Source organism: Delphinus delphis, chromosome 11 (assembly GCF_949987515.2).
Source record: "Delphinus delphis chromosome 11, mDelDel1.2, whole genome shotgun sequence".
In the NCBI taxonomy this organism is placed as follows: domain Eukaryota; kingdom Metazoa; phylum Chordata; class Mammalia; order Artiodactyla; family Delphinidae; genus Delphinus; species Delphinus delphis.
In genome coordinates, this window is record NC_082693.1 from 28517568 (window position 1) to 28531832 (window position 14265).

Here is a 14265-nt window from a genome sequence, read left to right on the forward strand (position 1 = left end):
AAGTCTATTTTTTCTGATATGAGAATTGCTACTCCAGCTTTCTTTTGATTTCCATTTGCATGGAATATCTGTTTTCATCCCCTCACTTTTAGTCTGTATGTGTCCCTAGATCTGAAGTGGGTCTCTTGTAGACAGCATATATATGGGTCTTGTTTTTGTATCCACTCAGCCAGTCTATGTCTTTTGGTTGGAGCATTTAATCCATTTACATTTAAGGTAATTATTGAGACATATTTACTATTACCATTTTCTTAATTGTTTTGGGTTTGTTTTTGTAGGTCTTTTCCTTCTCTTGTGTTTCTTGCCTAGGGAAGTTCCTTTAGCATTTGTTGTAAAGCTGGTTTGGTGGTGCTGAATTCGCTTAACTTTTGCTTGTCTGTAAAAGTTTTAATTTCTCCATCAGATGTGAATGAGATCCTTGCTGGGTAATCTTGGTTGTATGTTTTACCCTTTCATCACTTTAAATAAGTCCTGCCACTCTCTTCTGGCTTGAAGAATTTCTGCTGAAAGATCAGCTGCCAACCTTATGGGGATTCCCTTGTATATTATTTGTTGTTTTCCCTTGCTGCTTTTAAATTTTTTCTTTAACTTTTGATAGTTTGATTAATATGTATCTTGGCGTGTTTCTCCTTAGATTTATTCTGTATGGGACTCTCTGCACTTCCTGGACTTGATTGACAATTTATTTTCCCATATTAGGGAAGTTTTCTACTAAAATCTCTTCAAATATTTTCTCAGACCCTTTCTCTTTCTCTTCTTCTTCTGGGATGCCTATAATTCGAATGTTGGTGTGTGTAATGCTGTCCCAGAGGTCTCTGAGACCATCCTCAATTCTTTTCATTCTTTTTTCTTTATTCTGTTCTGCAGTAGTTATTTCCACTATTTCTTCTGCCTCAGTTATTCTGCTATTGATTCCTTCTAGAGAATTTTTCATTTCATTTATTGTGTTGTTCAGCATTGTTTGTTTGCTCTTTAGTTCTATATCCTTTTTAAACCTTTCTTGTATTTTCTCCATTCTAGTTTCAAGATTTGGGATCATCTTTACTATCATTACTCTGAATTCTTTTTCAGGTAGCCTGCCTATTTCCTCTTCATTTGTTTGGTCTGGTGGGTTTTTACCTTGCTCTTTCATCTGCTGCATATTTTTCTGTCTTCTCATTTTGTTTAACTTACTGTGTTTGGGGTCTCCTTTACATAGGCTGCAGGTTCGTAGTTCCCATTGTTTTTGGTGTCTTTCGCCAGTGGCTAAGGTTGGTTCAGTGGGTTGTGCAGGCTTCCTGGTGGAGGGGACTGGTGCCTATGTTCTGCTGGGTGGGGCTGGATCTTGTCTTTGTGGTGGGTACGGCCACATCTGGTGGTGTGTTTTGGGGTGTCTGTGAAGTTAGTATGATTTTAGGCAGCCTGTCTGCTAATGGGTGGGTTTGTGTTCCTGTCTTGCTAGTTGCTTGGCATGGGTCGTCCAGCACTATAGTTTGCTGGCCTTTGGGTGGTGCTGGGTCTTAGCATTGAGACGGAGATCACTGAGAGAGATCTCGCCAATTGATATTACTTGGGGCCGGGAGGTCTCAGGTGGTCCAGTGTCCTGAACTGAGCTCTCCCACCTCAGAGGGTCAGACCTGAGAACAGGCCAGAGCACCAAGACCGTGTCAGCCACATGGCTGTGAAGAAAGTGAGAAAAAAAAGAAAGGATAAAAAATTTTTTTAATCATAAAAATGTTATTAAAATGAAAAAAAAATAATTAAAAAAAGAAGACAGCAACCAAACCAATAAACAAATCCACCAATGATAACAAGTGCTAAAAACTATACTAAGGTAAACATAAAAACCAGAAACAAATCAGATGCAGAAAGCAAACCCCAAGTCTTCAGTTGCTCCCAAAGTCCACCGCCTCAATTTTGGGATAATTTGTTGTCTATTCCGGTATTCCACAGATGCATGGTTTATCAAGTTGATTGTGGGAATTTAATCTGCTGCTCCTGAGGCTGCATGGAGAAATTTCCTTTTGTCTTCTTTCTCACAGCTCCTGGGGTTCAACTTTGGTTTTGGTCCCACCTCTGCATGTAGGTCACCCTCAGGCATCTGTTCCCACCTAGACAGGATGGGGTTAAAGGAGCGGCTGATTAGGTGGCTCTTTCTCATTCAGGCTGGGGGTGGGAGAGGTACAGTAGTTATAATTGGAATGCCTGGTGAGCCTGCAGAGGCAGAGGTTGGCATGATGTTGCAACAGCCTGAGGCACGCCATGTGTTCTCCTGGGTAAGTTGTCCCTGTGCCACAGGACCCTGGCAGTGGCATGCTGCACAGGCTCCCTGGGGAGTATGGATAGTGACCTGTGCTTGCACACAGGATTCTTGGTGGCTGCAGCAGCAACACTAGCATTTCATGCCCATCTTTGCAGTCTGAGCTGTTAGCTGTGGCTCATGCCTGTCTCTGGAGCTCATGTAGGGAGTGCTCTGCCTTCTGTGGGCAGATGAGGAAGGAATCTCCTCTCCTCATGTACCCTGAAACAATGGTCTCTTGCCTCTTAGGCAGGTCCAGAATTTTTTCCTGGACTCCCTCCTGGCTAGCTGTGGCACACTAGCCCCCTTCAGGCTATGTTCATGCAGTCAACCCCAGTCCTCTTCCTGGGATCTGACTTCAGAAGCCAAAGCCTCAGCTCCCAGGCCCCACCCACCCTAACAGGTAAGCAGACAAGCCTCTCAGGCTGGTGAGTGCTGGTCAGCACTGATCCTCTGTGCAGGAATCTCTGTGCTTTGCCCTCTGCACCCTGTTGCTGTGCTCTCCTCTGTGGCTCCAAAGCTTCCCCCCGCAACAACCCAACCCCTGTCTCCATCAGTGAAGGGGCTTCCTAGTGTGTGGAAACTTTTCCTCCTTCACAGCTCCCTCCAGAGGTGAAGGTCTTGTCCCTATTCTTTTGTCTCTGTTTTTTCTTTTTTCTTTTTCCCTACGCAGGTAGATGGGGATTTTCTTGCCTTTTGGGAAGTCTGAGGTCTTCTACCAGCGTTCAGTAGGTGTTCTGTAGGAGTTGCTCCACATGTAGATGCATTTTTGATGTATTTGTGGGGAGGAAGGTGATATCCACGTCTTACTCCTCCACCATCTTGAAAGTCCCTCTTGAGTTAAATGTTTTAAAGACCAAGCATTTTCGGAGAAGTTACAAAACTAGTTTATAACAGATTCTAAAATATCCAGACTGTATGTTGAAATCTTTAGGGTAACTATTAAAATAATGATAAAAGAAAGTAAAACTAACAAGCTAATATTGGGGAAAATATACAGTGATATAGATAGATGATAGATAGATAGATAGGAAGAAAGAAAGATAGATGATAGATAAATATCCAAATCCAGGAAGGAAAGAAAGGAAAGATAAAGAATTTAAAATATGTGAATAAAATAAAAAGAAATGGTAAGTTTTACCCAAACATATTGATAATTAAGTTAATTGTAAATGATCTAAACACTCCATATAAATGACAAAGAGAATGTAAGTTTATTTTTAAGCCCAACTATCTGCTGCTTATAAGAGATACACTTCAAATATAAATACACAGGAAAGTCAAAAGCAAATCCATGAGATAAGAGAAACCATATAAAAATTAAACAAATGTAAACTAGTCTAACTATTCACTTTCTAAGCAAAGTAGAATTTAAGACAAGAAACATTTCCAGAAAAGAATAAACACCCTGAACATCTTGTCCTAGGAAATAAGGACATGCTAAAAGAATGATAGGGGCAACTTTTAACAGACACAGAAGCCAGCCTCAAGGTGCTCCCATTGGACAAATCTGGGACAATTTGAGCACCAAAATAAATGATAGTATAATATGAAAATCCATTGAAAAACAGAGGAAACTATAAGTCCACACTCACAAAATAATTAAATTAATTAAAAAACGTTTAATGAGGAAAGGGATATTTATATACTCTCAAAGTATCTTCCCAAATACTCATCAAATACCTTCCCATCATAACTCCCAGCTTCCCGTCCCAAAAGTAATATTAACTACAAAATGGAAAAAGTAACTGTTTGATAGAGAAGGCTAGCAGACACCACTTTTATCAAGTGATCAAAATTAACCTAACCAGAAATGGGACAAATCAAAATCTTATGCCAGGCATAAGAAGAGCACCATACCACTTCTGTGATATTCCACCCAAAGATGCATCATGAAGAAAAAAAAAATCACTCAAAGTCAAAATACGACAAATTCTGCAAAGTAGCTGGCATTCCATCCACAAAAATTGTCAAGGACATCAAGTTAAGAAAAGACTGAGAAACTAAGATCAAAGAGACAACAACAACAAAAAAACAGTAAAGGAAAAGACAGGTACACGGAATAGGTAATTCTGAATGGGATCCATTTGCTAAAAGATATTATTGGGACAATTAAGTGAAATTGAAAGGGGTCTTAAGAGTAAATGGTAAAAATATGTCAGTGCTAATTTCCTGATTCTGATTATTATATTATGGCTTTCTAGGAGAATGTGCTTTATGCAATAGAGTATTCAAGCTCCTGGGGCATCATGTTGGCAACTTATTCTCAAATAGCTCAAAGGAAAAAAAAATCTTTACACTATATTCACAACTTTTCAGTAAATTTGAGATCAATTAAAAAAAATTTTTTTTTAACTCTTTGAATCTGAATGTAAATAAAAGTATAACATAACAATACTTGTTGGATATACTTAAAGCTCCTTTAAAGAGAAATTTATAGCCTAAAATGCATATGTAGAAAAGAAAAATGATTGAAAATAAATATTAAGTTATCTATCTCAAGAACTTAGAAACAGAACAGCAAATTAAAACCAAAAAAAGTAGGAAAAAATAAAGATAATTGCACTAATCAATGAAATTCTTAAAAAACTAGAGATAGCCAACAAAGGCAAAAGTGGCTTCTTAGAAAGGACTAATAAAATTGTCAGTGCAATAAATATCATGATTAGAGAGGAAAAAATAAAACACTAAGTGCAGATAAACCTCTGCTGAGATGGATAAAGGAAAAAAATAGAGAGAAAAATACAAATTATCAACATCTGAAAGTAAAAAGCGGGGTATCGTTATAGACCTTAGAGAAATATATATCTTAACAGTATATTATGAGCAACTTTATGCCAATAAATTTGAGAATTTGGGCGAAATCAACAAATTCCTGGAAAAACACAACATGCAAAATTGTCAGGACAGGAAACCGAAATCGTGAGTAGACAGATAGTTAAGAAAGAAAGTGGGGCTTCCCTGGTGGTGCAGTGGTTGAGAATCTGCCTGCCAATGCAGGGGACATGGGTTCGAGCCCTGGTCTGGAAAGATCCCACATGCCATGGAGCAACTAGGCCTGTGAGCCACAACTACTGAGCCTGCGCATCTGGAGCCTGTGCTCCGCAACAACAGAGGTCACAATACTGAGAGGCCTGCGCACCTCGATGAAGAGTGGCCCCTGCTTGCCGCAACTTGAGAAAGCCCTCGCACAGAAACGAAGACCCAACACAGCCAAAAATAAATAAATTAATAAAAGAAAAAAAGTGAATTTGAAATTCAAACTTCCCACAGAGAAATAATCAGGCTCAGAATTCTTTAGCAGGAAATTTTTCCGAACATTTAACTCAGACATAACGTTAATCTTTCACATATTCTTTCAGAGAACAGTAAAAGAGGAAATATTTTCAAACACATTTAATGAGTCCTATTTAACCTTAAGAACAAAAACCAACAAATTTATGCTAAGGAAGGAAATTTATAGATCAATATCACTCATAAATAACATAATGCAAAATTCTAATAAATATTAGGAAAACACTGTAAGCAATATATTTAAAAGATAATATATCATGAATCAGTTGGATCATTCCAGAAATATATTTGTTTTAATACTGAAAATCAAGTAATTTACCACATTTACAAAAATAAAGAAAAATCATATAAACACCTCATAGATGCAAATATATGAAAACTTTAGTCTTAATATCAGGAACAAGACAAGGATGTCTCCTATCACCACTTTTATTCAACACTGTGCAGAGGAAGTTGTCAGTACAATAAACATCATGATTAGAAAGGGAAAAATAAAACATTATGTGCAGATTACCATAGTGTATGAAGAAAATTTTTAAAAATCCAAACTATTATTAGTAAGTTAAGCAAAGTCAATTCAATTATCCAAAAAATAAAATGACATTTTATATACTACAATAATAAATAAAAATGAGACATGACAAGTTATATTGGCATCAAAAAAATATCTAATCACTAGGGACAAATACAATTAAAGATGTATAAGACCCTTACACAAAAACTATAAAATATTATTCAGAGAAACTAAAGAAAATTTAAATAAATAGAGGAGTATCCATATTCATGGATTGTATCCATATTCATGGATTTTACATACTTCAATTCTCAGAAATTAATCTACAGATTCAAACCAAACTCAAATCTCACAGTGTGTGTGTGTGTGTGTGTGTGCGCGCGCACGCGCACGCACACATACATGTATGCAAGTGTATGTGTATAAACTGACAAATTCTAAAATTTTGTGGTGATGTAAAAAGCTACAAATATCCTAGAACAGTCCATAAGCCAAATCTGGCCTGCCACTTGTTTCGTAAATTAAGATTCATTGGGACATAGCCCTAATTAACCATTCATGTATTGTCTATGGCTGCTTTTATGCTACAATAGCCCCAGAGAACATAGGGACCACCTAGTCTAAAATATTTACCCCTGGCCCCTATTTGTATCTTGTCCTTTACAGAAAAAGACTGCTGACCCCTGACCTAGAAAACCTTGAAGTAAAAGAAAACAACTACAAAGTACATACAACTAGTTATTAAGATAGCATAGTATAACACAATAGAATCCTCAACAAGGATTTAATCATTAAGTCTTCACATATTTAATCATTTCATTTATGTCAAAGGTCATATGATTTACAATAAAAAAAGAAAATCTCTTCAACAAATGCTCCTGGGTCAATTTGATACCATATGGAATCAAAGTAAATTTTACCTCAAATCATACACAAAAATTAATCCCAGAGGAATTGTAGGTCTAAATATGAAAGTTAAAACAATAAAACTTTTAGAATATAACATCGTCGTGGCCTTCAAACAGAAACATTCCTTAAACAGAATAAAAGCACAGATCAGAAAGGAATAAATTGATATTACAACCTAAATTAAAATTACGAACTTCTGTTCAACAAAATATATGGTTCAAAGAGTTAAAAGCCATGCTACAACAGGAGAGAAGATATTTGCAAGACATATAAGCAACAAAAATTCCTATCCTGAAGGCATAAATAACTCCTAAAAATCAGTAAGAAAATAGGCAAAACACCTGAATGTGCACTTCATAGGAGGATAGCCAAATGGCCATTAGGCCTATCAAAGGGTGCTCAGCCATATTAATCATCATGAAGTTAAAGTCCAAACAAGATATCTTTATACTAAGCAGAATGGAAATATGTTTTTTTAATTAACAATACAAAGCACTGGCAAAGATGTACTGCCACGTGGAAAATTCTAGAAAACAGTTCATCAGTATTTACTGAATATGAAAATATGCATACCCTGTGGCTCAGAAATTTTACTCCTACATGTGCAGACAATAATAATTTACAAATATAAGATCTAAAAGACATGTACTGGAATGTTCTAAGCAGTTAATCATAATATTCAGCAACTGCGAACAATCCAAAAATCTACCCAGAGTAGAATGGATAAATAAATTGGGGTATATTCATAAAATAGAAAACCATACAGCAACAAATATGAACAAACTATTGCCACATGCATGGATAGATTCCACACACATAATTCTGAGTGAAACAAGCTAGACAAATACATATATAATATATGATTTTACTTATATGAGGCTTAAAAATAGGCAAAATTATTTTATAGTGCTAGAAGTCAGGATGCAGTTTAATCTGGGAGGAAGAAAGTGCACAAACAGAATTCCTGGATGCTAGCAATATTCTATTTGTAGATGTGGGGTGGTCACATGGATGTATTTGCATCTAACAAATTCACTGTGCTGTATGATGTGTACCCTTCATCTGGGTATGTTTTATTTCAATAAAAAGGTATACTAAAATTAGAACAGGAACACAGCCTTTAAAAAGTAGGAAATTATGCCATTTGCAATAACACAGATAAATCTTGAGGGCATTAGGCTAGTGAAATATGACAAAGGAAGACAAATACTGTATGATCTCACTTATGTGTGGAATCTAAGAAAGCCAGTCATAGAAACAGAACAGATGGATGGTTGCCAAGGGTGGGGGGTGGGAGAAATGTGTGAAGTTGGTCAAAGGGTAAAAACCTCCTGTTATAATATAAAGATAAGTAAGTTCTGGGGATGTAACGTACAGCATAGTGACTATAATTAACAATACTATACTGCACATTTTAAAAGTTCTCATCACACAAAGAAAGAATATCTATATACATATATCAAATCAGTATGTTGTACACCTTAAACTTACACAATGTTCTATATCAACTACCTTTCAGTAAAGCTGGAAAAATAAAAAATAAATAAAAGCCAAACAGGAAAAAATAGTTCGAGAAGAAAATTATTCTGGATTTGTTTTTCAGCTAACAATCAGAAAAGTTCTGTTGAAGTATAATTCTTGGACTTCCCTAGTGGCACAGTGGTTAAGAATCCACCTGCCAATGCAGGGGACACGGGTTCAATCTTCCTGGTCCAGGAAGATTCCACATGCCGCGGAGCAACTAAGCCCGTGTGCCACAACTACTGAGCGTGTGCTCTAGAGCCCGTGAGCCACAACTACTGAAACCACGTGTCACAACTACTGAAGCCCGTGTGCCTAGAGCCTGTGCTCAACAACAAAAGAAGCCACCGCAATGAGAAGCCCGTGTACTGCAACAAAGCACAGCCCCCGCTCGCAGCAACTATAGAAAGCCTGCGGACAGCAATGAAGACCAACACAGCCAAAAATAAATAAATAAAATATAAATAAATTTATTAAAAAAACAGATAACATGATAGTGAAATTTTAAAAAAAAGAAAGTATAATTCTTGTTCAGTTGGACATAAAATATCGATAGAGCTAAGACTTCAATTTAGCCTTATAAACAGAGGCAATTACATTAAGCCTAAACGTCTAATTCTCTATGACCAGAAATATCTGTAAAACTATTTTATGTCCTTTCCCAAACAGAAAAATTTCAAAGCCAATCTACAGTTGTTTCCAAAACTGGTATGGCTGATGTTAGGAATCCAAATGAGTGTAATATGGTATTTTCCTGAGGGACACACAACAAATTTTTGCTAAAGCAGTAACGCCTTAAGATTGACTATACTTTCTGTAGAAAATACTGGTTTAACAAAGTTCTTTCAACCACATGCCACACAACTTCTCCTCAATTCTCTTCTGTTATCATCCCCTCAATCACAGCGGATACATATAGTAAGAATCCTTCAAATGTCTACTAGAGGAATATAATCTCTACAGACTGAATTCTCAGCAGTATATTGTAATTAAAGTCTCTTTTATAAAATAGAAAATAAAACTAAACCAAACAAAAACGTGCAGCTGCTCTGCAGCATGAACCCAATAGTGCAGATAGTGTCAATAACCAAGTTGGACCCTCAGTGGTTTAGCAACAGTGACTGCCTAAAGGCCATGGGGAGTTTCCTCTTTCCTATATCAATAACTTTATAGATGCTTCACTCTATTATTTCCACAGAACAAAAAAGAATGAAATGAGTACACCCTAAGCTTTAAGAGGTAAAAAGCATGTTTTTCAATGAATGCTATAATTCAATTTCCTAAATATGTAGTAAAAGTTACGATAAAAAGCAGCAGAATAAGCACTGAGCTCTCATAAGTACTTCGCATGCCACGTGAATGTTCTCATATGAAAAATGTGACCTTTGTACCGAATTATCTACAAGGAGGCTTGCAACTCATAAATTCTGAAACCACAATCATTAAGTGTGTGCCCATATTTGAGGGTATCCTCAAATTCCTCCTGTTAACAAATATTAACTGAGCATCTTCTAAGCACAAAAGCCCTATCCTAAATGCTGTAGGGAGGAGCTTGACCTTTAAGGAGCACTGAATTAAGAAGTGAAGACACAGAAGAAAATAGGTTCACAAAAAAGTCTTTAATGTTTGTTGAATGATATAAAGTAGAAGGTGACAAGGACCATAAGAAAGATATTTAAGTTATGGGATTTCAAAAAGATGAAAGGAGGAAATTCTAGTTGTGAGGGTTAGAAAAGGTCAACAGGTAAAGTAACATTTAAGCTGAGCTATGAAAAATTTTCTTATCCTTTCTGAATATGTGTGTGTTTACGTATTATACATATATTATTCAGCATGGACATGATAAATATTAAAACAGCTCAATATCAATGGAACAGTGCAGAACAGAGACAATGTCAAACTATGGAAATCAGCATTTGGCAGTATATTTGCCTCCAAAGTACACTCACTGTGGGTTATAAACAACTTCAGCTTGCTTCATTTCATTATATAACTAACATATGGAATCAGGAACCAACTCTGTAATTTTAAATGTTTAAAAGTAATTCACAAAATAGATGACCTATGGATAACTAAAATTTAACTCAAAGAAATTAATTGCAACATTTTCAGAACCTCTCAAAGCCAAGTATGTGTGCATCCTTAGGGACATGACTTTGCTATTTCCATTCATCACTAAGAGGTTTTCATATTTTCATAATTCATGGCACTTTATCATTTCTAGCTCCAAATTATTATGCACTGAAATATTGTTTTAGTTTTAAAAGATAAATTACTTTGACAATTCACAATCATTAGATAGAATGTTTTGTATGCAGGTAATTGTAATAGTGTCAGATATAATTTTTAAACTGCAGATTACCACTACAGTTTCAAATAATTTTTTATCACTTTATTTGGAGCATTTGTTTCCACATATTTTAAGCTTTTTAAAAATTTTTTTATTTATTTATTTTTTTGCAGTACACGGGCCTCCCTCTGCTGTGGCCTCTCCCGCCGCAGAGCACAGGCTCCGGACGCGCAAGCCCAGCGGCCATGGCCCACGGGACCAGCCGCTCCGCGGCATGTGGGATCCTCCCAGACCGGGGCATGAACCGGTGTCCCCCGCATCGGCAGGTGGACCCTCAACCACTGAGCCACCAGGGAAGCCCATTTTTTTTTCTTTTTTTAATTTCTCCTTACTGTATAAAAGTAATTCATCCCAGAACATAAAATCATGTGGCTAGTGAATACATACTTTTCCAGAACACATCTAAATTCAAATACAAACATGACCACTATGTTACTGACACAGTATTGATACCTAAATCAGTAAATGGATTGTATAGTCACACTGAAGTTGCTGGTAAAACTCTTCAACTATATTTTATGCTCCTTGAGGTAAAAATACTGTCTATTTAAAATTTTTTCCACCACTGCAGCTACATGATAGGCACCCAATAAATACAGGTCAAATTGATAAATGGATGAATATATGTTAAATTTTTACTAAATTATCTAAAATATTGTTTTACTTGTCTAATTCCAAATACACTGAGGATAATTATTAGAGTGGTTCTTGTTATTATTTTGTAAAATATGCTCAGTACTTAGAAGATAATGGGAAGAATTAATAATATGAGTGCAAAACTCTTTATGACTTCTATAGCATCATAAAATCAGAGTTGCAAGTAATTAGAACTAATTAAGTCCAGTTTTTTTCCTGATGAATTAGTCCAACCCCTGTTTGAATACAGGACAGGACATCCACTATAGTTCTAGCTCCAGGATACTGTTCTAGGAAACCCATTCTACCATGGAATACTCTAAATGTTACAAAGGTCTCACCCACAGTGAACAAAATATATGCCTTTGTCTCTTCATCCTTTGAGCCAAATTTTTTCTTTCCTCCTTTCTTGTTTCAACTTCAAGTAACTGTACCCCCATGTCTAAATCAAAATACTTTTAAGAATCTGAAGACAATTATTATAACTACTCAGAGTGTCTGCATTTTTCAGGTTAAACATTCCTCCGTTAATATGACATAGTGTCTATCCCTTTCTTCAAGATGGTAGCCCTCCTCATATATGGCATTTCAATGATCTCAAATGGAGAACTGAAAACAAACATTCCAGATTTGCTCCTACGAGAGCAAAATACAAGAGTATTTAATTGAATCACATAAAATTGCCAACACTCAACCACTCTGAGCTACAAAAATGACAATTTAATATAGCTCAACATAACAGCATGATCTTCCTTAATGTAAGCATTGCACATCCATCAATGCATCCTCAGATTGCATTAGCTTTTTAGCAGTTATGCAACACCATACCATCATATTAGGTTTGAGGCCAAGCAAATCCCACAGGTCATTTTCCCATCAACTGTTGGGCTTGTACAATGAATTTTACAGAATATTATAATGCAGGAATTTACTTACCTGCCACTTACTAGTTTTGTTATTCTTAAAAATGTATTTTGCTCTCTTAGAGAACCAAGGTAGCCTTAATCATATAGTGTTTACTATGTACCAGTCATGGTCCAGTGGTTAGTTTAATCCTCATAACTACTGTGTGAGCTAGAATCATTAGCATAATTCCCCACATTTCAGATGAGGAAACAGTCACTAAGAGGTCAAGTGTACTCCCTTAACCACTGTATACCATACTGGCTCTCAATGTAAAGAAACTGACTTTCTCAAATGATTTGGTGGGGATTTAGTAATATATACAGTGTATTTCATTTTTTTCACCCCTTTCCTTTATCCAGCTAGTTCAATTAGATGCTATATACAATGGATTTTACCTACAAAATGCTGTCTCTGCATCTGACACTTCCTTTTCTATTCTTCCAGACTATTCTCTAGTTCTTAACACTTTTAATTTTTTTGAAATGCTGTCTATTGAAATTGTCTCTTAACTGGTATCTCCCCATCTTCGTCCATCTTTTCCCTACCCCCTCTATATGATTCTGGGTCCTATTTATCATCATATTCTCAATTTCTACTTTGTTTTTATACCAATTTTGCATATTATTCCCTCTTATACATTCTACCCCTTTGAAGAGAAAAAAATAAATAAGTAAAATATTCTGTTTTCTGATTTATTTTAATATTATGCCATTTTACCTAAATAGTAGGCTTCTTCTCTTACTTGTTTTTCATCCAAAGTCAAGCTGAAGAAGATATGAATAAAGACCTAAAGATCAATTTATAGAATTTCTTTCTATTAATAAAACCAGAATGTGAAGGTTGGAGTCAGATAAGGATTCTGCAAATTAGGAACTATAGAGCCAAATGGCCTGGGTTGAAATCCCCATTCTATTATTTACAACTGGCTAACTTTGGTCAAGTCACTTAAGCTTTCTGTTCTTTAATTTCTTCATGTGTAAAATAAGGATGCAAATGGCATCTACCTCTTAAGGTTGCTGTGCAAACTAAATTAGTCAGTATTCTAAAGGGCTTAGAACAAGAGTCATTATTATTATGAAAAACACTGTATATTAAATAAGAAACTTACATCTCATTGCTTAGGCAATAAGAAAGCCTCATCATTAAGGATTTTCGTTGGCCAAGATGCCTGGTTCTATACATTATGGATATTTATCTCAGTTCCTTTAACAGTCCCCAAAATTCAACATCCATTTATTATAATCTCTAGAATGTGAGCATAAAGGAAACATACCTCAACATAATAAAGGGCATATATGAAAATATATGAAAATTCCATATATGAAAATCCCACAGCTAATATCATACTCAACAGTATAAATCTATAAGAATTTCCTCTAAGACAAGGCTGCCCACTCTCACCAGTTTTATTCAACATTGTATTGGAAGTCCTAGACATAGCAATTACACAAGAAAAAATAAAAGAAATCCAAATTGGTAAGGAAGAAGTAAAACTGTCACTGTTTGCAGTTGAAATGATATTATCCACAGAAAAACCTAAAGCAGCCACCATAAAACTAGTAGAGCTCATCAATGAATTTGGTAACTTTGCAGGATACAAATATACAGAAATCTGTTGCATTTCTGTATACTATCTATGAAATACCAGGAAGATAATCCCATTTATCATTGCATCAATAAGAATAAAATAACTAGGAATAAACCTACCCGAGGAGGAAAAAGACCTGTATCCCAAAAACTGTAAGATGCTGATGAAAAAAACTGAAGATGACATAAACAGATGGAAAGGTATACCATGTTCTTGGACTGGAAGATGTGAGATATAAATATATATATATACACACACACACGTATATA

At 35.8% G+C, this 14265-nt stretch overlaps 1 protein-coding gene across 1 annotated transcript in view; it reads right to left on the reverse strand.

Moving 5' to 3' along the window:
• Nucleotides 1–1549: 1549 nt before the first annotated feature.
• The window catches only part of LOC138414204 (uncharacterized), a 65140-nt gene continuing 52424 nt past the window's right edge, over nucleotides 1550–14265 (reverse strand). The window contains exon 4 of the mRNA XM_069541196.1: nucleotides 1550–2090. Coding sequence (XP_069397297.1) covers nucleotides 2073–2090 — 18 coding nt within the window. The 3' untranslated portion in view covers nucleotides 1550–2072. The remainder of the gene's footprint in view (nucleotides 2091–14265) is intronic.